We start from the raw sequence: 26095 nt of genomic DNA, 5'->3' as shown, positions 1-26095 counted from the left end.
TCCCAACCCCCCCTCCACCCCCCATGAACATCTCCAGGCATTCTACGAGTGCTCTATATTAACGTGCTGTTTTAATGTACCCCACTTTGTAGAATCCTGTACTACCTCCTCCCACACCCCCCCCCCCTTTCTCTGCAAGTCCCACTACCAAACGCAAGTCGAACCCCTCCTGTCATGCTTACCTCCTCCCGAACCCCACCCCCTCCCCACTTCCTCCTACCCACTCCCCTCCTCTCTCCTCCATGCTCCTCGCTTACACCCTCCCCATGACGTTTGGTGTGCAGAAATTCAAATGGGCAGGGCTAGGGAGACAGAATGCCAATCCGCACGCAGACCCGCCCAATGATGCGCACAATCTCGAAGCTTCCAGGCAAGCCTTATAAAAGAGCGAACCTCAGAGTGTTTGCTCTTTTTCAACAGGCGCCGGACACTATTTCAACGGGCACCGGACAATCTGTTCCCTGAGGCACGAGGTCATTTGTACTCCTTTTGACGGGCTCCGGACATTGTGTTCCCTGAGGCACAATGTCAACGGTCACCGGAGACTGTTCCATGAGGCACGACGTCGTTTGTTTGCTCTCTTTCAATGGGTACCGGACACTCTGTTCCCTGAGGCACGACGTCGTTTGTTCTTTTCCTTTTCGATGGGTGCTGGACATCCTTTCTTTCTTCGGGGTCGTGCTTTGCGCTTCGGGGTCTTTCTTGCCAATGTTGATTGCTCTTTTGCATCCACAATAGACGAGAGATGGTAGAGAAAGATGATTCAGAGAAAAGACCCTATCATAATCGTGTAAGAATCTGTATGTGTAAGTGTCACTGTGGGATGCAGCCTAAATGAGCGACGATGGAATGAACGCAGCCCCGGCTCCTTGCAACAACATGTGACCCCATGCCCGATCATGCTCACATGCTGCCTGTCTCTCCGGTGAGGTCCGATGTCTGGCGAGGTCTGTCAAGTTCTACTCCTCGAGTTCTCTCGAGGGCGATTCTCCCCAGCTCTGTCCCTGGCGATATTGTTTCTGAAACGAGGTACGTTCACTCTTTTTGTGAGCTCCGGATGAGGGGAGAAGCCAAAAATAAGATCAAATGGGGGGGGGCTCAGTGAAATCAAGCTTCACCATTGGTCCATCGTGGTCAGAGCCATGCCCCACCATGCCCTGAATGAGTAAAACGGCTCAGTCACTCGCCAACAGGGCCATGCATAAAAGCTCTGACTTTTGCATGGGGTGGTGGTTTTTGGAGGCACTCTGTGGCCCTGAACATGTGCTGGCCTCCATTCAAATGTGAAATCACTGCGCTACCCATAGGTCCTTAAACGAGCTCCAGCACATGTTCTCACTTCGAGTTATGCCCCAAAATAACCCAACCTTTGTCTCCTCTGTGTCCCTTGAGGCTGTGGTGAGCGTTTGATGAATATGTGGCAGTTGTGCCGGTTGTAGAGAAATTGAGAAGTAGAACACGTTGTGGCATTTGTAATGAATGAGATTGTAATGTGGTGTTGTGGGGAAGAGGTGGAAGTTCCTTGTAATTAAGTGGTCATTAATGGTCGCATCTGTAATAAAAAAAAGTCTGAGCATGCGTTGTTGCGGGGATTTTTTGGTAGTATGAAGTGGTTGGGGTGAGCATGGTGTATAGTATGGTGAGCAGAATGAAGGTCTGATGTGAGAAGGCAGTTGAGAATTGGAGCGCAGTTTTGAATGGAAAATTGGCTTGCAAATGCATATGCGCCACTTGCTGTGCTGCTCACTTGGATCTCATTGGTTTGCGTGCATGCTTGCTTGCGTGTTTCGTGTGAGAGAAAGGGGTGGAAGCCTAAAAAGATTTAAGGTTCAGGAGACTGAACTGAAAGAGCCCAATGCAATGCATCTTTCCCATTTATCCACTAGACAAATGGAAAGGACTAACTAATGCACATACAATTAAAATAACTGCCTTGGGAATTGGGATCACTCTATGTTGTGTGCCATTGCTTTGGAGGCATGCGGTTTTACAAAATCGCAAAAAAAAATAATATATTGTTGTGGTTGTGGAAATTCACAAAACACCATTCAGGTTCCCCAGAGATCAGATATTTTGATAAGTATGTGTTTCAGGTTAGATCCCCCACCGATGTGTAAAGAGCATTGTTCGTGTGCCGGGCTGCGAATCTTTGAGGTAGCCGTTATTCTTTCTCTGTCTTTTATTTCGAAACATCTACGAGAACGCCATCATCTCCGACAGCAGGCAACGCCACCTCCGTACCAACCGTCAGTATGGGACGCCACCACTGCACCACCGCCATTGTGCGCCGTGGCGAACCGCCACGGTGCGAGCCAATTTACATAATCGGATCAAAAGAGGGCTTCCCCGACACAAACCCGTGACGTCGAGAATGTGGTTTCCTGCGAGGCGTTCGAGGGGTGAAGGTTCAGAGGTGAACAGTGGGCGGAGCCTCGGTGAAGGTTCAGGGAACGGACGACTGGCGCTATAAAAGGGCGGGTCTTGAGTCAATCAGGGCAGATTCCCGGAGAGAGAAGAAGGAGAGACAGCAGCAGAAGAGGAGTCAGTCTGCTGTCTGCAGTGATCATCCCAGGAGCCGGCGTCTCCGGGCAAGGTGCCAGCAGTGACAGCGAGTTTGGTGATCTGGGCTGACGGCGGTCGGGCAGGCGTCGCTGAGGTGGTGAATGGGTCCTAAAGAGCATCAACTCGGGAAGAGCAAAAGACCCGTTCCCTCCCCCGAAAGCGTTGCCGGCCAGGCCCGCCAAAAGGGGCCGCGACGAAGCCGGGCCACCGAGGGAGACCAAGCAGCCGCCAAAGCTGCTCGCCAAGCTGCTCAAGCCGCTCAAGCGACTGGCGCGTTTGCGACGCGAGGACCGAACAGAGACACCAGGGGTCACCGACCCGAAGACCTTCGTCACAAGGGGTGGCAAGGTAACCTGCGCGGCCTCTTGTGAGCCCTCGGTCATCCAGGCTCCGAGTACAAATAAAGGCTCACGAGCCCTGTTCTTTTCTGGGTTTTGTGTGAAAGTCTGTGGCGCCTTGTTTTTTCTTAAGTAGAACTGATATAAGTACGTGCCTGTATATAAACGAGTAGACATCGGCTGTAGGCTTTGCTCGTGTCTTGTCCCTTTTCCCCCATTGATTGCCTGTGTGGAAATAAATACCCCATTTGCTAAATGCATTCAGCTCGTCGTGTCCATTTCTGCCATTGACTGGGTGTGTCGTGCGTGTGAGGGATTAGCTGGCCGTTGGGCCACGGTAACGGGATATTCGGACTGACGGAACTTGGCGATTAAAACCGTCCAGCATCGCACACGGAACGGGCTCGCTAAGCGGCTCGTTTCCGTACGAGTTCCGTCGAGGTATAAATTCTCGGTACTTCTGTCTGCGTGGATAATTAGGTATATTGAGATTCGGCGATTAACCCTAAACCGCGCGGACAGAATATTGGCAATTTATGGTGCGTTATGGCACCCGTAGCAGGTTTTCGGAGTTGTCCGGAAGCTACGACAGCGATTCCGGGCGATCAAGCCGAGGCGACTCCACTGCTCCGTCTAGTGGTCGTGCTTGTGGCGACGCACTGGCGAAAACAACAACAACATATATATATATATATATATATATATATATATATATATATATATATATATATATATATATATATATATATATATATATATATATATATATATATATATCGTTGAAGGCCGGGGATTGGGTGAGAAGACCATGAGGTAGGGGAAGCTATCTCGGTATTCCATTGTATTGTATTGTAGGCCTTCGAATTGTAGACGCGTCGTGTTGCGTCGAATTGTAGGCCGTCGCACACGGATAATTCTGTGACGCGGCTGGTCGCTTAACCAACCGTAGATGCCAATAACTCAACCGCATGACCTGGGGTCCTCCTGGCTATGGGTTAATCGGGTTACTGAATTAATCACGTGGCTTAATTACCGGGGAACATGCCCTCGGTACGCCTTGTCCGAACCGGATCACTCTACCAGACCAGATCACTTTACCACATCGGATGCAGCCGAGCGACACTGCCAAGGATGTACCGGCAAAAAGGAACAGATCGTTGGCAATAAAGTCCTGGCTAAACGAGAATTACTGACCATGCTGGATCAATGGAAGAAAAGACAAAAACGAGCAGGGAACATTTCTAATAATAATTTATTAACAAGGGGCGAGGAATGGTATGTGGCACAATCAAGATTTATTGGGGTGTGTTGTGCAGAGATAGGGGGGAGAGGTGTGGTGCAGCAAATAAACAGGCAACTTACAAAAGGAGATACAGAGCAGACTTAACGCGAAAATAATAACAATAATAACAAAAACAACAACGATCTTCTGCAGTCTTACTTAAGCAGACAGGCTCCAGCACACACACGCACACACACAGACACAGAAAACCGGATGAAGAGGGAGTATTGAAACGAGAAGAGAAAGGAGTTGAGGCTACGTTCTTAGTACCTTTGTGCTTGATAGCACGACGCACCACCAATACGTTTCGGGGGGGGGGATGCTCCTTGGTGTGGCAACTGACAGCTGGCGCGTCGTCTCTGGCTTCAGCAGAGCGTGTGGAGACCGTGTTCATGAAGGAGGGCTTGAGTGGAGAAGGGGCGGAGTCCAGGGTGTGTGGACGGAGTGGGAGGCGGGACCAGGTAAGCGGGTGGGTTGACGTGTGGGCGGAGAGAAGGAGGCGGAGTCCAGGCAGCAGGAGGCGGGTCGTGGCGATGTCGACGAGCGAGGGCGAGGCCAGAGCGAGAGAGAGGCGGAGAAAGAAGAAAGAGAAAGGCGGAGGGACCGCTCCGACCTTTATAGGACTTGCAGCGTGGGGGGAGGTGCCACCCCGAAACGAAACGTCATCACCTGAATCGGGCGCTCCAATTGGCCCCGACCCCTCACGTGGCCCACTAACTTTGGCCAGAAACCGCCTCACTTCGTTTCCGGCAAGGTCATCCCAGACAGCGAACATATTTCGCTCCGACCCCACGACATGACATGAATCGCCCACACCGAAATTGGCACGCGAATCGTCCTGAAAAAACCCCCTGGCCGTGCCCTGGTGACCGGCCGAGGGTCCCGCATGCCCGCTCGGGCATCCGACTCCTCGGCTCGATCGCACCGGCAAAGTGACGAAGCAGCAGATAACACGCCAATTCTTGAGGTGGGAATGCTCAAGTGGAGCATCCCACAGAGGTACACGTGACACTCACAGACCTATGCATGACTAGACAAGGGATTTTTTTACCTCACACATCTTCTCTCCTCTCTCTCTTTTCACCCCTCTATCTCCCCCACTTTGGATACACAAAAGAGCATCCTACTGATTCGCAATCACAGTTTCCTCTGGCATGACACCACACCCCCCATATTGCACCACACCACACCTCCTATCCCACACTTTAGACACCAGTATTTCTCCCTCCTACCTCCCCCAAGCGCACTGGGTTGCGTTGGTCGGCCGACCACGCCAGGTATTGCGAGGCCGTTTGTCCTCATCTGCTCTCTTTCCTTCTGGCTCTCTAATCTTCCATGTGTGTGTGTGTGTGTGTGTGTGTGTGCGATGGCGCCTTTCGTAGCATAAGTTAAGATTGTAGAAGTTCTAACGGGATAAGTCTGCTCTGTCACCCCACAAATTCCTTGTTATCCCTAAATACCAATAAACCCAATTTACTGTGCCACATATCTTTTCTCACCTGATGGTAAATAAATGCTTTGTGTAGAAATGTTCCTCGTTCATTTTCGTATTTTCCTTCATTGGTCCAGCATGGTTCGTATTCTAGTTTAGCCAGGACGTTATCCCCCAATGATCTGTTTTTTCTAGCCAGTACGTCATTGTGCAGTTACGCTCGGCTGCATCTGATCCGGTAAGGTCATCCGATTTGAACAAGGCGTTCTGAGGGCGTGTCCCCCGGTAATTAGATCACGTGACTTTTAGGTAAACGGTATTTGACGAAGGACCCTAAATCGCATGGTCGCATTATTGGCGTTCATGGTCGATTAGCGACTCGCCGCGTCACGAAGTTATTTGTGTGTGATGGCCTGCGATTCCGGGGAGTCTGGTGGGAACCCGAGTTAGTTCCTCCCCCCCCCCCACCCCAACATGGTCTTCTCGCCCCGACCCCGGGTCCACAACAATACCTTTTAAATATTTAGACCTTCAGGGTCCTCACAGCTTTTAGACCCCTCGCATATTTTGGACTCTTTTGATGATTTCAAACCTTTTAGAGTTTAGACCCTTTGGACCTTTTAAGATTCTTTATACCCCCTTAGACTTTTTCGACCTTCACACCCTTAAGACCACTTAGTCCCCTTGATCCTTTAGTTTAGACCCATTGACCCTATTTCGATAATTTAGACAATTTTGTGTTTTCCTCTCCTGCCCCTCTTGTCTCCTTGCTACCTTTGTTATTGGGTAGTCGATCTATCTACCCTTATTGTCAGGTTTTCCGTCGTTATGTCTGTCTGTCTGTCTGTCCAGGCCAGTACTCCATTAATCGTGGGCCGATTTTGATGAAACTCTGGTGGTAGGTTCATACCATGACCCAGTTGTGCACGTTTGAGAACCGTTGCTATGGACCCCTCGGTTGCCGAGCAATGGGCCTTTGAAATTTTCAAAAAAAAATAAAAATATCGAAATTCAAAAGTCAAACTATGATCGTTTGTGGGCAACACATTCAGCCTCCTTGACAAAAAAATTCAGCCCGCTCCCATGAAAACTGTCGGAGAAGATAGACTTTGAATGAACCCTGGTCGAAAAAAACAAAAAAAACGAAGTTCGTTATATCTCCGAGACTATGAGGCAGACATACATGAAACTGGTATGGTAGGTTCATGGTATGTCCGAGTTATGTGTGAGAAAGAACCGTTGCTATCGACGCTTTTGTTGGCTAGCAACAGCTGAAAAACGACTAAATTCGACTTGATCGACTACCCATGTCCGCCTACCGGCTTGTCTGTTCTGTGTTAGCTCTTATGCAACCTCGACAATGTACACACAAAAAAAGACCTTTTAAGACCATTTTGACTCCTGAATACCTTTACACCTTTCAGACCACCTGAAGACCCATTGACCCTTAAACTTTTTGACCCAGTAGACCCTTTTGACTCCTTAAACCCTTTCGACCTGCAACTACTGTTGAAACACACCAGTAGGGTAAGAATACTGATTCTGGCTCACTTTTCCCCATGTAAATGAATGGGGGATTTTCAGCGATTTATATTTTTTTTCCCTAAAAATAAACCCCCCTTTTTATCCCAAGGTATATTTATTTGTCTCCCCTTTTAACCTGGAGGTTGAACCTCATTGAATTGAACAGCTCACTCATTGAACCTATAAAGATTTGTTCATTCTCAAATTCCTTCAATAGTTTAATTTTCTTTGCACAATAATCCCCATCTAAAATATTGACAAACAAAACATTTGAATCTTTATATTTTTGAAGATATCCCTTTTGTGCCATTACGAAATGATAAACTTCTCTTAATGCTCTTGTTTGACCACCTCCTGAGCCACAGGTTATTTTTTGTTAAGCCCCGCCCACTTTTCTTTAAGCCCCGCCCACTTTTGCTAAGCTCCGCCCACTTTTCATAAGGTATTTTTTCTAAGCCACGCCCACTTTTCCTAAGCTCCGCCTACTTTTGCTAAGCCCCGCCCACTCTTACATCATTTCCAGTTCATCTCTGACTCACAAAGAAATCACTAGAAAATTACAGGATGTTATGGTTTTTGAAAAATTTCCCAATGAAGGCTTGCCTAGGCTTGCCCAGGGAATTTCCAAAGGAAACCACACCCACCAGTCTTTCTCTATAAAAGCTTCAAACCCAGGCTCCATTTTAAACATTTGTTTTTGCTGGCAATGGTGTTCTGTGTGCTTGACTCGAACTGTCTGTCTTCTATGGAACTAAACCTTCAAGTTGATGAACTGGATTCAAACCTCTTATCTATTGAGGTAAGATTTTTTATTTTCCTATTTTCAAACTTTGATTGAAGCATACTCATTTAATAATTAAATAACTTAATTAATACATTATTATTTTCTCTCACAGGAAATTGTGTCTGAAATACGAAATGAAAATACTGCTTTTGCTACAACTTGGGGGAAATTGTTGGCTTGGTTGAAGACCTTGAGTGGGATGACTTTGGTGTTCCTTGGAACTCTCTGTCTTGTATGGAACTAAACCTTCAAGTTGATGAACTGGATTCAAACCTCTTATCTATTGAGGTAAGATTTTTTATTTTCCTATTTTCAAACTTTGATTGAAGCATACTCATTTAATAATTAAATAACTTAATTAATACATTATTATTTTCTCTCACAGGAAATTGTGTCTGAAATACGAAATGAAAATACTGCTTTTGCTACAACTTGGGGCGAAATTGTTGGCTTGGTTGAAGACCTTATGAGCGACCAAGACCCACAGAACGAGTTCGTCCTTGATGACCCAACCAAAGAGTTATACCTTGGAGACCAGCAAAATCCTGAAAAAGAGTTTTACAGCAATAGTACTCATTGTGAGTTATCAAGACAATACCCACTGAACAAGTTATACCTTGATGAGCCAGAATACAAGTTTTACCTTGGAGACTCACAAATTTTGAAAAAATCAGTAAATGAGTTCTGCCTTGATGGTTTAAATAACTACCTTGGAGACTCAGGAAAAGGGTTCTGCCAAGATGGTTCTAAATATGGGACCTACCTTGGAGACTCACAAATTTTGAAAAAATCAGTAAATGAGTTCTGCCTTGATGGTTTAAATAACTACCTTGGAGACTCAGGAAAAGGGTTCTGCCAAGATGGTTCTAAATATGGGGCCTACCTTGGAGACTCACAAATTTTGAAAAAATCAGTAAATGAGTTCTGCCTTGATGGTTTAAATAACTACCTTGGAGACTCAGGAAAAGGGTTCTGCCAAGATGGTTCTAAATATGGGTCCTACCTTGGAGACTCACAAATTTTGAAAAAATCAGTAAATGAGTTATCCTTAAGAGACTTTGTAAGTTGGTTTTACTTTGAATACTTGAAATGTGGGTTCTGGATTGATAACTCACAATGTTCTACATATCTTGGAAACTCAACGGGAATGTGGTTATACCTTGAAGACTTGGAAAGTTGGGTTTATGTTGGACACTTGAAACTTTTTTGGGGGCTTTTATTTATTTATTTATTTATTTATTTATTATTATTATTATTTTATTTATTTATATTTTGGAGACTTTTGGAGTTGCTATCACTCTTTGGGATCTAAACCTATCGATGTAGTTCTTTGTCGGATGGTGCTTGATGGGAGCAAGATCAAGAAAGTTCTGGGAAGAAAGTGCAGGCTTACTCCCCCTTTCTACATCATCAAACCTGAAAGCCTTAAAAGACAGAATTGGAAGAAAAAAAAAAAACGTAAAAATATATATATATAGGTGGAAATCTCATTTTGAAAAAGACATTGAGTTGGGGTTGAGATTTTGAATGTGAGGGTTGGGGTTGAGATTTTGAATGTGAGGGTTGGGACACACACACACATACACATCAACAAACAAAAGTTAAGCCTTGACTATTCAGTTGAGGATTCTGTGTTTGGGGTTCACAGATCTAAGAACGTCCCCCTTGACACACATTATATACTGTTATACACCTCGGACTTGGCCCTCGAGTGTCCACAACGGTGTATAGTAGGAGGGAGTGAAGCGCCAACCTATTGCTCCCATTGCACACACACACACACAAACAAAAGTTAAGCCTTGACTATTCAGTTGAGGATTCTGTGTTTGGGGTTCACAGATGTAAGAACGTCCACCCCTTGACACACATTATATACTGTTATACACCTCGGACTTGGCCCTCGAGTGTCCACAAAGGTGTATTATCTGCTTAGTTTTGTCTTTTGTAATTCCTGTGAATAAAATGAACCTAAAATCAGAAAAGAATCAAGATGAACACCTAGTTAATGAACAGAAAGAAAGAATCCATATGAACACCTACCCAATGAAAAAGAAATATTCTAATCAATGTACAGAAAGAAAGAATCCATATGAACACCTACTCAATGAACTGTTAATATTCTAATTGAACACCTACTCAATGAACTGTTAATATATTCTAATTGAACACCTACTCAATGAACTGTTAATATTCTAATTGAACACCTACTCAATGAACTGTTAATATATTCTAATTGAACACCTACTCAATGAACAGCTAAAAATCTAGATGAACAGTTAATATATTCTAATTGAACACCTAGTTAATGAACAGAAAGAAAGAATCTATATGAACATCTAGTCTATGATAAGAAAGAAATAATCTACTCAATGAACAGAAAGAAAGAATCCCAATTGAACACCTAGTTAATGAACAGAAAGAAAGAATCCATATGAACACCTACTCAATGAAAAGAAAGAAATAATCCATATGAACACCTACTCAATGAACAGCTAAAAATCAAGATGAACACCTACTCATCCACTCGATAAAAAAAGAAATAATCTAATCAATGAACTGTTAATATTCTAATTGAACACCTACTCAATGAACTGTTAATATATTCTAATTGAACACCTACTCAATGAACTGTTAATATATTCTAATTGAACACCTACTCAATGAACTGTTAATATATTCTAATTGAACACCTACTCAATGAACTGTTAATATATTCTAATTGAACACCTACTCATCTAATCAATGAACTGTTAATATATTCTAATTGAACACCTACTCATCTACTCGATAAAAAAGAAATAATCTAATCAATGAACTGTTAATATATTCTAATTGAACACCTAGTTAATGAACAGAAAGAAAGAATCACAATTGAACACCTAGTTAATGAACTGTTAATATTCTAATTGAACACCTACTCATCTACTCAATGAAAAAGAAAGAAAAGAATCAAGATGAACACCTAGTTAATGAACAGCTAAAAATCAAGATGAACACCTACTCAATGAACAGCTAAAAATCAAGATGAACACCTAGTTATCTAATCAATGAACTGTTAATATTCTAATTGAACATCAAGTCAATGAAAAAGAAAGAAAAGAATCAAGATGAACACCTACTAATCAAGTCAATGAAAAAGAAAGAAAAGAATCAAGATGAACACCTACTTATCTAATCAATGAAAAGAAAGAAAGAATCCTAATTGAACACCTACTTATCTAATCAATGAACTGTTAATATATTCTAATTGAACACCTACTCATCTACTCAATGAAAAAGAAAGAAAAGAATCAAGATGAACACCTAGTTAATGAACAGCTAAAAATCAAGATGAACACCTACTCAATGAACAGCTAAAAATCAAGATGAACACCTAGTTATCTAATCAATGAACTGTTAATATTCTAATTGAACATCAAGTCAATGAAAAAGAAAGAAAAGAATCAAGATGAACACCTACTAATCAAGTCAATGAAAAAGAAAGAAAAGAATCAAGATGAACACCTACTTATCTAATCAATGAAAAGAAAGAAAGAATCCTAATTGAACACCTACTTATCTAATCAATGAACTGTTAATATATTCTAATTGAACACCTACTCATCTACTCGATAAAAAAAGAAATAATCTAATCAATGAACTGTTAATATATTCTAATTGAACACCTAGTTAATGAACAGAAAGAAAGAATCACAATTGAACACCTACTCAATGAACTGTTAATATATTCTAATTGAACACCTAGTTAATGAACAGAAAGAAAGAATCTATATGAACATCTAGTCTATGAAAAGAAAGAAAGAATCCATATGAACACCTACTCAATGAACAGCTAAAAATCAAGATGAACACCTACTCATCTACTCGATGAAAAAAGAAATAATCTAATCAATGAACTGTTAATATATTCTAATTGAACACCTAGTTAATGAACAGAAAGAAAGAATCACAATTGAACACCTACTCAATGAACTGTTAATATATTCTAATTGAACACCTAGTTAATGAACAGAAAGAAAGAATCTATATGAACATCTAGTCTATGAAAAGAAAGAAAGAATCCATATGAACACCTACTCAATGAACAGCTAAAAATCAAGATGAACACCTACTCATCTACTCGATGAAAAAAGAAATAATCTAATCAATGAACTGTTAATATATTCTAATTGAACACCTACTCAATGAAAAGAAAGAAAAGAATCCATATGAACACCTAGTTAATGTACAGAAAGAAAGAATCCATATGAACACCTAGTTAATGAACAGAAAGAAAAGAATCAAGATGAACACCTAGTTAATGAACAGAAAGAAAAGAATCAAGATGAACACCTAGTTAATGAACAGCTAAAAATCTAGATGAACACCTACTCAATGAACTGTTAATATTCTAATTGAACACCTACTCAATGAACTGTTAATATTCTAATTGAACACCTACTCAATGAACTGTTAATATTCTAATTGAACACCTACTCAATGAACAGAAAGAAAGAATCACAATTGAACATCTACTTATCTAATCAATGAACTGTTAATATATTCTAATTGAACACCTAGTTAATGAACTGTTAATATATTCTAATTGAACACCTACCCATCAAGTCAATGAAAAAGAAAGAAAAGAATCCATATGAACACCTACCCAATGAAAAAGAAATATTCTAATCAATGTACAGAAAGAAAGAATCACAATTGAACACCTAGTTAATGAACTGTTAATATTCTAATTGAACACCTACCCATCAAGTCAATGAAAAAGAAAGAAAAGAATCCATATGAACACCAAGTTAATGTACAGAAAGAAAGAATCCATATGAACACCTAGTTAATGTACAGAAAGAAAGAATCCATATGAACACCTAATCAATGAAAAAAGAAAGAATCCATATGAACACCTAGTCATTGAACAGAAAGAATCCATATGAACACCTACTCAATGAACAGCTAAAAATCTAGATGAACACCTAGTTAATATATTCTAATTGAACAGCTAAAAATCTAGATGAAGATCTAGTCTATGAAAAAGAAATAATCTAATCAATGAACTGTTAATATATTCCAATTGAACACCTAGTCAATGAACAGAAAGAAAGAATCCCAATTGAACACCTAGTTAATGAACAGAAAGAAAGAATCCCAATTGAACACCTAGTTAATGTACAGAAAGAAAGAATCCATATGAACACCTACTCAATGAACAGAAAGAAAAGAATCCATATGAACATCTACTCATCTAATCAATGAAAAGAAAGAAAGAATCCTAATTGAACATCTACTCATCTAATCAATGAAAAGAAAGAAAGAATCCTAATTGAACACCTACTCAATGAACTGTTAATATTCTAATCAATGTACAGAAAGAAAAGAATCCATATGAACACCTACTCAATGAAAAGAAAGAAAGAATCCTAATTGAACATCTACTCATCTACTCAATGAACAGAAAGAAAGAATCCATATGAACACCTAATCAATGAACTGTTAATATATTCTAATTGAACACCTACCCAATGAACAGCTAAAAATCAAGATGAACACCTACTCAATGAACAGCTAAAAATCAAGATGAACACCTACTCAATGAACAGCTAAAAATCAAATCAATGAAAAAGAAAGAAAAGAATCAAGATGAACACCTACTCAATGAAAAGAAAGAAAGAATCCTAATTGAACACCTACTCAATGAACTGTTAATATATTCTAATTGAACACCTACTCATCTAATCAATGAACTGTTAATATATTCTAATTGAACACCTACTCATCTACTCGATAAAAAAGAAATATTCTAATCAATGTACAGAAAGAAAGAATCCTAATTGAACACCTAGTTAATGAACTGTTAATATATTCTAATTGAACACCTACTTATCTACTCAATGAAAAAGAAATATTCTAATCAATGAACTGTTAATATATTCTAATTGAACACCTACTCATCAAGTCAATGAAAAAGAAAGAAAAGAATCAAGATGAACACCTACTAATCAAGTCAATGAAAAAGAAAAAATCTAACCAAGATGAACACCTAGTTAATGTACAGAAAGAATCCATATGAACACCTACCCAATGAAAAAGAAATAATCTAATCAATGTACAGAAAGAAAGAATCAAGATGAACACCAAGTCAATGAACAGAAAGAAAAGAATCAAGACGAACACCTACTAATCAAGTCAATGAAAAGAAAAAAAAAAAGAATCAAGATGAACACCTACTAATCAAGTCAATGAAAAGAAAAAAAAGAATCAAGATGAACACCTACTAATCAAGTCAATGAAAAAGAAAGAAAAGAATCAAGATGAACACCTACTCAATGAACAGCTAAAAATCAAGTCAATGAAAAAGAAAGAAAAGAATCAAGATGAACACCTAGTTAATGAACAGAAAGAAAAGAATCAAGATGAACACCTACTCATCAAGTCAATGAAAAAAGAAAGAAAAGAATCAAGATGAACACCTAGTTAATGAACAGAAAGAAAAGAATCAAGATGAACACCTACTCATCAAGTCAATGAAAAAGAAAGAAAAGAATCAAGATGAACACCTAGTTAATGAACAGAAAGAAAAGAATCAAGATGAACACCTACTCATCAAGTCAATGAAAAAGAAAGAAAAGAATCAAGATGAACACCTAGTTAATGAACAGAAAGAAAAGAATCAAGATGAACACCTACTCATCAAGTCAATGAAAAAGAAAGAAAAGAATCAAGATGAACACCTACTCAATGAACAGCTAAAAATCTAGATGAACACCTACTCAATGAACAGCTAAAAATCAAGTCAATGAAAAAGAAAGAAAAGAATCAAGATGAACACCTAGTTAATGAACAGCTAAAAATCAAGATGAACACCCACTCAATGAACAGCTAAAAATCAAGTCAATGAAAAAGAAAGAAAAGAATCAAGATGAACACCTAGTTAATGAACAGCTAAAAATCAAGATGAACACCTACTCAATGAAAAGAAAGAACCCAATGAATACCTTTCTTTTCCCTCATATCTATTTACTTTTTCTTGTTAAAAAAGCTTTTTTTCCTAAATAATTCACGTTTTTATCAAGAAAATATAAGCTAAAAATAAAAAGTGAATTCACTTTTTATTTTTAGCTTATATTTTCTTGATAAAAACGTGAATTATTTAGGAAAAAAAGCTTTTTTAACAAGAAAAAGTAAATAGATATGAGGGAAAAGAAAGGTATTCATTGGGTTCTTTCTTTTCATTGAGTAGGTGTTCATCTTGATTTTTAGCTGTTCATTAACTAGGTGTTCATCTTGATTCTTTTCTTTCTTTTTCATTGACTTGATTTTTAGCTGTTCATTGAGTAGGTGTTCATCTTGATTTTTAGCTGTTCATTAACTAGGTGTTCATCTTGATTCTTTTCTTTCTTTTTCATTGACTTGATTTTTAGCTGTTCATTGAGTAGGTGTTCATCTAGATTTTTAGCTGTTCATTGAGTAGGTGTTCATCTTGATTCTTTTCTTTCTTTTTCATTGACTTGATGAGTAGGTGTTCATCTTGATTCTTTTCTTTCTGTTCATTAACTAGGTGTTCATCTTGATTCTTTTCTTTCTTTTTCATTGACTTGATGAGTAGGTGTTCATCTTGATTCTTTTCTTTCTGTTCATTAACTAGGTGTTCATCTTGATTCTTTTCTTTCTTTTTCATTGACTTGATGAGTAGGTGTTCATCTTGATTCTTTTCTTTCTGTTCATTAACTAGGTGTTCATCTTGATTCTTTTCTTTCTTTTTTCATTGACTTGATTTTTAGCTGTTCATTGAGTAGGTGTTCATCTTGATTCTTTTCTTTCTTTTTCATTGACTTGATTAGTAGGTGTTCATCTTGATTCTTTTTTTTCTTTTCATTGACTTGATTAGTAGGTGTTCATCTTGATTCTTTTTTTTTTTCTTTTCATTGACTTGATTAGTAGGTGTTCGTCTTGATTCTTTTCTTTCTGTTCATTGACTTGGTGTTCATCTTGATTCTTTCTTTCTGTACATTGATTAGATTATTTCTTTTTCATTGGGTAGGTGTTCATATGGATTCTTTCTGTACATTAACTAGGTGTTCATCTTGGTTAGATTTTTTCTTTTTCATTGACTTGACTAGTAGGTGTTCATCTTGATTCTTTTCTTTCTTTTTCATTGACTTGATGAGTAGGTGTTCAATTAGAATATATTAACAGTTCATTGATTAGAATATTTCTTTTTCATTGAGTAGATAAGTAGGTGTTCAATTAGAATATATTAACAGTTCATTAACTAGGTGTTCAATTAGGATTCTTTCTTTCTGTACATTGATTAGAATATTTCTTTTTTTATCGAGTAGATGAGTAGGTGTTCAATTAGAATATATTAACAGTTCATTGATTAGATGAGTAGGTGTTCAATTAGAATATATTAACAGTTCATTGAGTAGGTGTTCAATTAGGATTCTTTCTTTCTTTTCATTGAGTAGGTGTTCATCTTGATTCTTTTCTTTCTTTTTCATTGATTTGATTTTTAGCTGTTCATTGAGTAGGTGTTCATCTTGATTTTTAGCTGTTCATTGAGTAGGTGTTCATCTTGATTTTTAGCTGTTCATTGGGTAGGTGTTCAATTAGAATATATTAACAGTTCATTGATTAGGTGTTCATATGGATTCTTTCTTTCTGTTCATTGAGTAGATGAGTAGATGTTCAATTAGGATTCTTTCTTTCTTTTCATTGAGTAGGTGTTCATATGGATTCTTTTCTTTCTGTACATTGATTAGAATATTAACAGTTCATTGAGTAGGTGTTCAATTAGGATTCTTTCTTTCTTTTCATTGATTAGATGAGTAGATGTTCAATTAGGATTCTTTCTTTCTTTTCATTGATTAGATGAGTAGATGTTCATATGGATTCTTTTCTTTCTGTTCATTGAGTAGGTGTTCATATGGATTCTTTCTTTCTGTACATTAACTAGGTGTTCAATTGGGATTCTTTCTTTCTGTTCATTAACTAGGTGTTCAATTGGGATTCTTTCTTTCTGTTCATTGAGTAGGTGTTCAATTGGAATATATTAACAGTTCATTGATTAGATTATTTCTTTTTCATAGACTAGATCTTCATCTAGATTTTTAGCTGTTCAATTAGAATATATTAACTAGGTGTTCATCTAGATTTTTAGCTGTTCATTGAGTAGGTGTTCATATGGATTCTTTCTGTTCATTGCCTAGGTGTTCATATGGATTCTTTCTTTTTTCATTGATTAGGTGTTCATATGGATTCTTTCTTTCTGTACATTAACTAGGTGTTCATATGGATTCTTTCTTTCTGTACATTAACTTGGTGTTCATATGGATTCTTTTATTTCTTTTTCATTGACTTGATGGGTAGGTGTTCAATTAGAATATTAACAGTTCATTAACTAGGTGTTCAATTGTGATTCTTTCTTTCTGTACATTGATTAGAATATTTCTTTTTCATTGGGTAGGTGTTCATATGGATTCTTTTCTTTCTTTTTCATTGACTTGATGGGTAGGTGTTCAATTAGAATATATTAACAGTTCATTAACTAGGTGTTCAATTAGAATATATTAACAGTTCATTGATTAGATAAGTAGATGTTCAATTGTGATTCTTTCTTTCTGTTCATTGAGTAGGTGTTCAATTAGAATATTAACAGTTCATTGAGTAGGTGTTCAATTAGAATATTAACAGTTCATTGAGTAGGTGTTCAATTAGAATATTAACAGTTCATTGAGTAGGTGTTCATCTAGATTTTTAGCTGTTCATTAACTAGGTGTTCATCTTGATTCTTTTCTTTCTGTTCATTAACTAGGTGTTCATCTTGATTCTTTTCTTTCTGTTCATTAACTAGGTGTTCATATGGATTCTTTCTTTCTGTACATTAACTAGGTGTTCATATGGATTCTTTTCTTTCTTTTCATTGAGTAGGTGTTCAATTAGAATATATTAACAGTTCATTGATTAGATTATTTCTTTTTTCATCGAGTAGATGAGTAGGTGTTCATCTTGATTTTTAGCTGTTCATTGAGTAGGTGTTCATATGGATTCTTTCTTTCTTTTCATAGACTAGATGTTCATATAGATTCTTTCTTTCTGTTCATTAACTAGGTGTTCAATTAGAATATATTAACAGTTCATTGAGTAGGTGTTCAATTGTGATTCTTTCTTTCTGTTCATTAACTAGGTGTTCAATTAGAATATATTAACAGTTCATTGATTATATTATTTCTTTTTTCATCGAGTAGATGAGTAGGTGTTCATCTTGATTTTTAGCTGTTCATTGAGTAGGTGTTCATATGGATTCTTTCTTTCTTTTCATAGACTAGATGTTCATATAGATTCTTTCTTTCTGTTCATTAACTAGGTGTTCAATTAGAATATATTAACAGTTCATTGAGTAGGTGTTCAATTGTGATTCTTTCTTTCTGTTCATTAACTAGGTGTTCAATTAGAATATATTAACAGTTCATTGATTAGATTATTTCTTTTTTTATCGAGTAGATGAGTAGGTGTTCAATTAGAATATATTAACAGTTCATTGATTAGATAAGTAGGTGTTCAATTAGGATTCTTTCTTTCTTTTCATTGATTAGATAAGTAGGTGTTCATCTTGATTCTTTTCTTTCTTTTTCATTGACTTGATTAGTAGGTGTTCATCTTGATTCTTTTCTTTCTTTTTCATTGACTTGATGTTCAATTAGAATATTAACAGTTCATTGATTAGATAACTAGGTGTTCATCTTGATTTTTAGCTGTTCATTGAGTAGGTGTTCATCTTGATTTTTAGCTGTTCATTAACTAGGTGTTCATCTTGATTCTTTTCTTTCTTTTTCATTGAGTAGATGAGTAGGTGTTCAATTAGAATATATTAACAGTTCATTGATTAGATAAGTAGGTGTTCAATTAGGATTCTTTCTTTCTTTTCATTGATTAGATAAGTAGGTGTTCATCTTGATTCTTTTCTTTCTTTTTCATTGACTTGATTAGTAGGTGTTCATCTTGATTGTTTTCTTTCTTTTTCATTGACTTGATGTTCAATTAGAATATTAACAGTTCATTGATTAGATAACTAGGTGTTCATCTTGATTTTTAGCTGTTCATTGAGTAGGTGTTCATCTTGATTTTTAGCTGTTCATTAACTAGGTGTTCATCTTGATTCTTTTCTTTCTTTTTCATTGAGTAGATGAGTAGGTGTTCAATTAGAATATTAACAGTTCATTAACTAGGTGTTCAATTGTGATTCTTTCTTTCTGTTCATTAACTAGGTGTTCAATTAGAATATATTAACAGTTCATTGATTAGATTATTTCTTTTTTTATCGAGTAGATGAGTAGGTGTTCAATTAGAATATATTAACAGTTCATTGATTAGATGAGTAGGTGTTCAATTAGAATATATTAACAGTTCATTGAGTAGGTGTTCAATTAGAATATATTAACAGTTCATTGATTAGATTATTTCTTTTTTTATCGAGTAGATGAGTAGGTGTTCAATTAGAATATATTAACAGTTCATTGATTAGATGAGTAGGTGTTCAATTAGAATATATTAACAGTTCATTGAGTAGGTGTTCAATTAGAATATATTAACAGTTCATTGAGTAGGTGTTCAATTAGAATATATTAACAGTTCATTGAGTAGGTGTTCAATTAGAATATATTAACAGTTCATTGAGTAGGTGTTCAATTAGAATATTAACAGTTCATTGATTAGATTATTTCTTTTTTTATCGAGTGGATGAGTAGGTGTTCATCTTGATTTTTAGCTGTTCATTGAGTAGGTGTTCATATGGATTATTTCTTTCTTTTCATTGAGTAGGTGTTCATATGGATTCTTTCTTTCTGTTCATTAACTAGGTGTTCAATTGGGATTCTTTCTTTCTGTTCATTGAGTAGATTATTTCTTTCTTATCATAGACTAGATGTTCATATAGATTCTTTCTTTCTGTTCATTAACTAGGTGTTCAATTAGAATATATTAACTGTTCATCTAGATTTTTAGCTGTTCATTGAGTAGGTGTTCAATTAGAATATATTAACAGTTCATTGAGTAGGTGTTCAATTAGAATATTAACAGTTCATTGAGTAGGTGTTCAATTAGAATATATTAACAGTTCATTGAGTAGGTGTTCAATTAGAATATTAACAGTTCATTGAGTAGGTGTTCATATGGATTCTTTCTTTCTGTACATTGATTAGAATATTTCTTTTTCATTGGGTAGGTGTTCATATGGATTCTTTCTTTCTGTTCATTAACTAGGTGTTCATCTTGATTCTTTTCTGATTTTAGGTTCATTTTATTCACAGGAATTACAAAAGACAAAACTAAGCAGATAATACACCTTTGTGGACACTCGAGGGCCAAGTCCGAGGTGTATAACAGTATATAATGTGTGTCAAGGGGTGGACGTTCTTACATCTGTGAACCCCAAACACAGAATCCTCAACTGAATAGTCAAGGCTTAACTTTTGTTTGTGTGTGTGTGTGTGTGCAATGGGAGCAATAGGTTGGCGCTTCACTCCCTCCTACTATACACCGTTGTGGACACTCGAGGGCCAAGTCCGAGGTGTATAACAGTATATAATGTGTGTCAAGGGGGACGTTCTTAGATCTGTGAACCCCAAACACAGAATCCTCAACTGAATAGTCAAGGCTTAACTTTTGTTTGTTGATGTGTATGTGTGTGTGTGTCCCAACCCTCACATTCAAAATCTCAACCCCAACCCTCACATTCAAAATCTCAACCCCAACTCAATGTCTTTTTCAAAATGAGATTTCCACCTATATATATATATTTTTACGTTTTTTTTTTTTCTTCCAATTCTGTCTTTTAAGGCTTTCAGGTTTGATGATGTAGAAAGGGGGAGTAAGCCTGCACTTTCTTCCCAGAACTTTCTTGATCTTGCTCCCATCAAGCACCATCCGACAAAGAACTACATCGATAGGTTTAGATCCCAAAGAGTGATAGCAACTCCAAAAGTCTCCAAAATATAAATAAATAAAATGATAATAATAATAAATAAATAAATAAATAAATAAATAAAAGCCCCCCAAAAAGTTTCAAGTGTCCAACATAAACCCAACTTTCCAAGTCTTCAAGGTATAACCACATTCCCGTTGAGTTTCCAAGATATGTAGAACATTGTGAGTTATCAATCCAGAACCCACATTTCAAGTATTCAAAGTAAAACCAACTTACAAAGTCTCTTAAGGATAACTCATTTACTGATTTTTTCAAAATTTGTGAGTCTCCAAGGTAGGACCCATATTTAGAACCATCTTGGCAGAACCCTTTTCCTGAGTCTCCAAGGTAGTTATTTAAACCATCAAGGCAGAACTCATTTACTGATTTTTTCAAAATTTGTGAGTCTCCAAGGTAGGCCCCATATTTAGAACCATCTTGGCAGAACCCTTTTCCTGAGTCTCCAAGGTAGTTATTTAAACCATCAAGGCAGAACTCATTTACTGTATTTGTCAGAATTTGTGAGGCTCCAAGGTCAAACTTGTATTCTGGCTCATCAAGGTATAACTTGTTCAGTGGGTATTGTCTTGATAACTCACAATGAGTACTATTGCTGTAAAACTCTTTTTCAGGATTTTGCTGGTCTCCAAGGTATAACTCTTTGGTTGGGTCATCAAGGACGAACTCGTTCTGTGGGTCTTGGTCGCTCATAAGGTCTTCAACCAAGCCAACAATTTCGCCCCAAGTTGTAGCAAAAGCAGTATTTTCATTTCGTATTTCAGACACAATTTCCTGTGAGAGAAAATAATAATGTATTAATTAAGTTATTTAATTATTAAATGAGTATGCTTCAATCAAAGTTTGAAAATAGGAAAATAAAAAATCTTACCTCAATAGATAAGAGGTTTGAATCCAGTTCATCAACTTGAAGGTTTAGTTCCATACAAGACAGAGAGTTCCAAGGAACACCAAAGTCATCCCACTCAAGGTCTTCAACCAAGCCAACAATTTCGGCCCAAGTTGTAGCAAAAGCAGTATTTTCATTTCGTATTTCAGACACAATTTCCTGTGAGAGAAAATAATAATGTATTAATTAAGTTATTTAATTATTAAATGAGTATGCTTCAATCAAAGTTTGAAAATAGGAAAATAAAAAATCTTACCTCAATAGATAAGAGGTTTGAATCCAGTTCATCAACTTGAAGGTTTAGTTCCATAGAAGACAGACAGTTCGAGTCAAGCACACAGAACACCATTGCCAGCAAAAACAAATGTTTAAAATGGAGCCTGGGTTTGAAGCTTTTATAGAGAAAGACTGGTGGGTGTGGTTTCCTTTGGAAATTCCCTGGGCAAGCCTAGGCAAGCCTTCATTGGGAAATTTTTCAAAATCCATAACATCCTGTAATTTTCTAGTGATTTCTTTGTGAGTCAGAGATGAACTGGAAATGATGTAAGAGTGGGCGGGGCTTAGCAAAAGTAGGCGGAGCTTAGGAAAAGTGGGCGTGGCTTAGAAAAATACCTTATGAAAAGTGGGCGGAGCTTAGCAAAAGTGGGCGGGGCTTAAAGAAAAGTGGGCGGGGCTTAACAAAAAATAACCTGTGGCTCAGGAGGTGGTCAAACAAGAGCATTAAGAGAAGTTTATCATTTCGTAATGGCACAAAAGGGATATCTTCAAAAATATAAAGATTCAAATGTTTTGTTTGTCAATATTTTAGATGGGGATTATTGTGCAAAGAAAATTAAACTATTGAAGGAATTTGAGAATGAACAAATCTTTATAGGTTCAATGAGTGAGCTGTTCAATTCAATGAGGTTCAACCTCCAGGTTAAAAGGGGAGACAAATAAATATACCTTGGGATAAAAAGGGGGGTTTATTTTTAGGGAAAAAAAATATAAATCGCTGAAAATCCCCCATTCATTTACATGGGGAAAAGTGAGCCAGAATCAGTATTCTTACCCTACTCACACCCTTTAAACTTCTAGACTCCTTTAAACTTTAAGACTCTTTTGATCCCAAGACTTTTAAGACCGTTAAGACCATTAAGACCCTTTAGAACCCATTGACATGTAAGACCCTATAGACCCTGTTAAGACCCTATAGACCACATTAGATCCTTTAGACCCCACTAGAACCCTTTGACCCTTAGGAACCTATCGAACAACTGGACCCTGTAGATCCAATAGACCCCATTATAGCCCTTATACCCCTAAGACACCTTAGAATTTTAAGACACGATAGACCACGTGAGACTCTTTACATCCCTTAGAGCTTAGACCCTGTAGATCCGGTGCGACCCTTTAGACCTGTAACTACTGTTGGAACATACCGATTAGTCCCTCAGACCCCTTAGACCCTTTGGACCTTTTAAGACCCTTGAGACCCCCTTAGATTGCTTCGATACCTCGGCTCTTTAGACCCCTTGACTCTTTAGACCCATTTAGACACGTTAGATCCCTTTAGACCTATTAGACCCCTTAAGACCATTTAGACGCCTTGATGTTTGTACCCATTAGACCCCAACGACTATTTGAAAATACCCTTTGGATATTTAGATCGCTTAAGACCCTTATAGACCCCGAAAACCTTTATACCTCTTTGACCTGTAGACCCATTAGACCCCTTTAGATGCACCAGGCACAAACATAACGAGTGCAATGTACAGACCGTACTTTTGTCAGCAAGTAATGCGCAATCTCCACCCACTCGGAGGTTGGGTACCCTCCAAAAGTGGAACAAAATTTGCATATTGGATCACTGAATTGGTTCACCAATCAAAACGTGGAAGCATATTGTTTATTTGGATTTTGCAAGTTATCGTGCTCTGCACACGACATCTTTTCTGTCGTTTCGTATTCATTGGTTCCCTCGCTTGTTATATTCCAATAGCGACCCCGCTCACCTACTTGTCAGAGCGTCGGCTCATTCGCGGTCACCTTTCTCCTCCATGAACTTCGATCTTGGAGGGGGACAAAAATAAATAATTTAAAGAAACTCGGGCATTTGAGAATGTCAGCAAGGCCGAATCGACTGAGTTTACATGTTTTATACTGTTACTCAATCATATCACATATATCACATCATCCTTGTTTACGTCGTTTTATCAATTCACCCAAAGCTCTATTGTTTGCACGTTTTGTAAAGCAACCCAACACTGCGCATCGAAATTCCCCGCTACTTAGCCCCGCCCCCCATTCGGCTCTTTCCCCGCCCCCGAGACGAGGGCGGTTCCGCTTGCTTCTTCCCATTGGACGCCGAGCCCAGTTCTCGCGTAGCCCCGCCCCCCATTCGGCTTTTTCCCCGCCCCCGAGACGAGGGCGGTTCCGCTTGCTTCTTCCCATTGGACGTCGAGCCCAGTCCTCGCGTGGACCCGCCCCCCCCTCCAGCTATTTCGAGGCAGCTCGCTTTACCTCAACTGCTTACACCACGGTATTACGACCGAAGCCTTTTTTTCACCCCGCATGCCACTGGAGATTACCAAAGCCGTTTTACCTTGTCTCCTTGAAACCGCAATTTGTTTCCTCAATTGAGCGTCGATATCGACCTTTTAAGTTTATCCTGCATTTTTAACGGTTCCCTCTCTCCCTCCCCGTCTCTCTCTCTCTCGCTTTCTCGTCATTTATCCCGTTCAATTCTCCTCTAGTTAATCTGTCCGTGTACGAGTGTCTGTATATACCAGTTTGTAGTCGTCTTCAGAAAGAAAAGAAAAAAAAACCGCCCCATCGTCTCCAGTGGTGCTCCATTGTTTACATTTGGTGTTTTTCCTCCTGTACCACACGGTGTGCAGTGTTCTCCTGATTCTGCATTCGTTTCTGCTTCATCTTCCCACCGGGACGACAGTCGGATCCAGAAGCGCGCAGGTAGCGCGGATGGCGCTGGATTTCCTGGCGGGATGTTTGGGAGGTGAGGTGTGTGTGTGTGTGTGTGTGTGTGTGTGTGTGTGTGTGTGTGTGTGTGTGTGTGTGTGTGTGTGTGTGTGTGTGTGTGTGTGTGTGTGTGTGTGTGTGTGTGTGTGTGTGTGTGTGTGTGTGTGTGTGTGTGTGTGTGTGTGTGTGTGTGTCAGTCATTGTATCTTGTGATGTAAATGTGAGGTGCATTCAGGTTTAGAGGCTGTTGATATTGGGGTCAGTATCATGTGGCACATCACAGCTCGCAGGTGAACAGTGTGACCAGTTTGGGGGCACAGGCCACAGAGGGTCCGGTTCAGTTCTCGTCTGTCGCCGAATGAACGTCAGACAAATTAATTGTGATTTAGATGATTGAGGTATATATGTTGGTCAATGAAAAATCTAAAGAAATCTCCGTGCACGACATAATGCAGAATTTGTACACGGTACGAAACTTAGCTTAAATAGTTAACCCTGTCATATTAATAATCATAATAATCCATGGTCTCTCTCTTTCTCTTTCTCTTTCTCTTTCTCTTTCTCTTTCTCTTTCTCTCTTTCTCTCTCTCTTTCTCTCTCTCTCTCTCTCTCTCTCTCTCTGTCTCTCTCTCTCTCTCTCTCTTTCTCTCTCTTTCTCTCTCTTTCTCTCTCTTTCTCTCTCTTTCTCTCTCTTTCTCTCTCTTTCTCTCTCTTTCTCTCTCTTTCTCTCTCTTTCTCCATTGGTTGGGACGCAGCGATGTTGCTGATGCAGTGTCCCCCTTACCAGTGCACTGGTACTAATTTTGCCGACCTGGGAAGGATGACGACTGAGTCAACCTCCTGGTGTATTAATTCAGTGGCCAACGGGGCTTGAACTCAGGACCCCAGGATCCCAAGCTGCCACCCTAACTACTAAGCCAAACACCAGGCTTAATCCATGGTGTGAAAGGTGTTTGGAGATCAGTCGTCTTTGCATTGGCCAGTCTGGGTTCGACATCCAGGTTAACATCAGTTGATGTTGTCGGGGCTTAGCAATGCATTTACATTACTATACATTATTTAGTCGAAAGGAATGTTATTGAATCGGCCTATTTATTTGTTGGTGCAAATTAATCCACGGTGTCTTCTCAAGAATAAAGGTCTTTTGGAACTGCACCTTGGCCGAATAAATCCGACTGGAGATTGGGAAGGAAAATTCGTGTGAATAATCATGTTCTCTATGATGTTGTCCAAATGGCACGTAAAGGCTTTCATCGACCTGTGAAGCACCATCGACAACTTTGGTGTTGAGAAAAGGGTCAGAAAGAAATGACGAGTCTCAATTGTAATCACCGAGTCGATAAAACCCCTCGG

The 26095-nt window shown here is 38.5% G+C and overlaps 2 protein-coding genes and 1 long non-coding RNA gene across 9 annotated transcripts in view; 2 read left to right on the top strand and 1 right to left on the bottom strand.

Annotated features, from left to right (window-relative positions):
• The window catches only part of LOC147023102 (uncharacterized), a 53101-nt gene extending 29018 nt beyond the window's left edge, over positions 1 to 24083 (bottom strand). Inside the window, exon 1 of one of the 2 annotated variants that reach the window (XR_015060034.1) lies at positions 23779 to 24083. This is a non-coding gene — a long non-coding RNA (uncharacterized LOC147023102). The remainder of the gene's footprint in view (positions 1 to 23778) is intronic. The other variant, XR_015060033.1, reaches the window with a different exon arrangement.
• On the top strand, positions 3804 to 10651 carry LOC147023103 (uncharacterized). Of its 2 annotated transcripts, none has more exons than XM_085888141.1 (2): positions 3804 to 7937; positions 8308 to 10651. In XM_085888141.1, the coding sequence occupies exons 1-2, from the start codon at positions 7845 to 7847 to the stop codon at positions 9232 to 9234; spliced, it is 1020 nt and encodes a 339-aa protein (XP_085744267.1). In that variant the 5' UTR covers positions 3804 to 7844; the 3' UTR covers positions 9235 to 10651. The 2 variants fall into 2 exon arrangements, with proteins under 2 accessions (XP_085744267.1, XP_085744269.1); XM_085888143.1 differs by having other exon boundaries at positions 3804 to 8210; positions 8308 to 10650.
• A 228-nt stretch (positions 24084 to 24311) lies between the features above and the next one.
• Positions 24312 to 26095, top strand: part of SLC25A29 (solute carrier family 25 member 29) — a 79978-nt gene continuing 78194 nt past the window's right edge. For 4 of the 5 annotated variants that reach the window (XR_015060030.1, XR_015060031.1, XM_085888153.1 and 1 more), the window contains exon 1: positions 24312 to 24779. Coding sequence is in view for 1 of the 5 variants with exons in the window: in XM_085888153.1 (XP_085744279.1) it covers positions 24746 to 24779 (34 nt within the window). In the remaining 4 variants the exon portion in view is untranslated. Of the gene's footprint in view, positions 24785 to 26095 lie in introns of all 5 variants that reach the window. The other variant, XM_085888151.1, reaches the window with a different exon arrangement.

The sequence above is a fragment of the Eptatretus burgeri genome, chromosome 7 (genome assembly GCF_056783735.1).
Source record: "Eptatretus burgeri isolate ZD-2024b chromosome 7, Ebu_testis_v1, whole genome shotgun sequence".
Lineage (NCBI taxonomy): Eukaryota > Metazoa > Chordata > Myxini > Myxiniformes > Myxinidae > Eptatretus > Eptatretus burgeri.
This window is presented reverse-complemented; position numbering and strand designations above follow the sequence as displayed.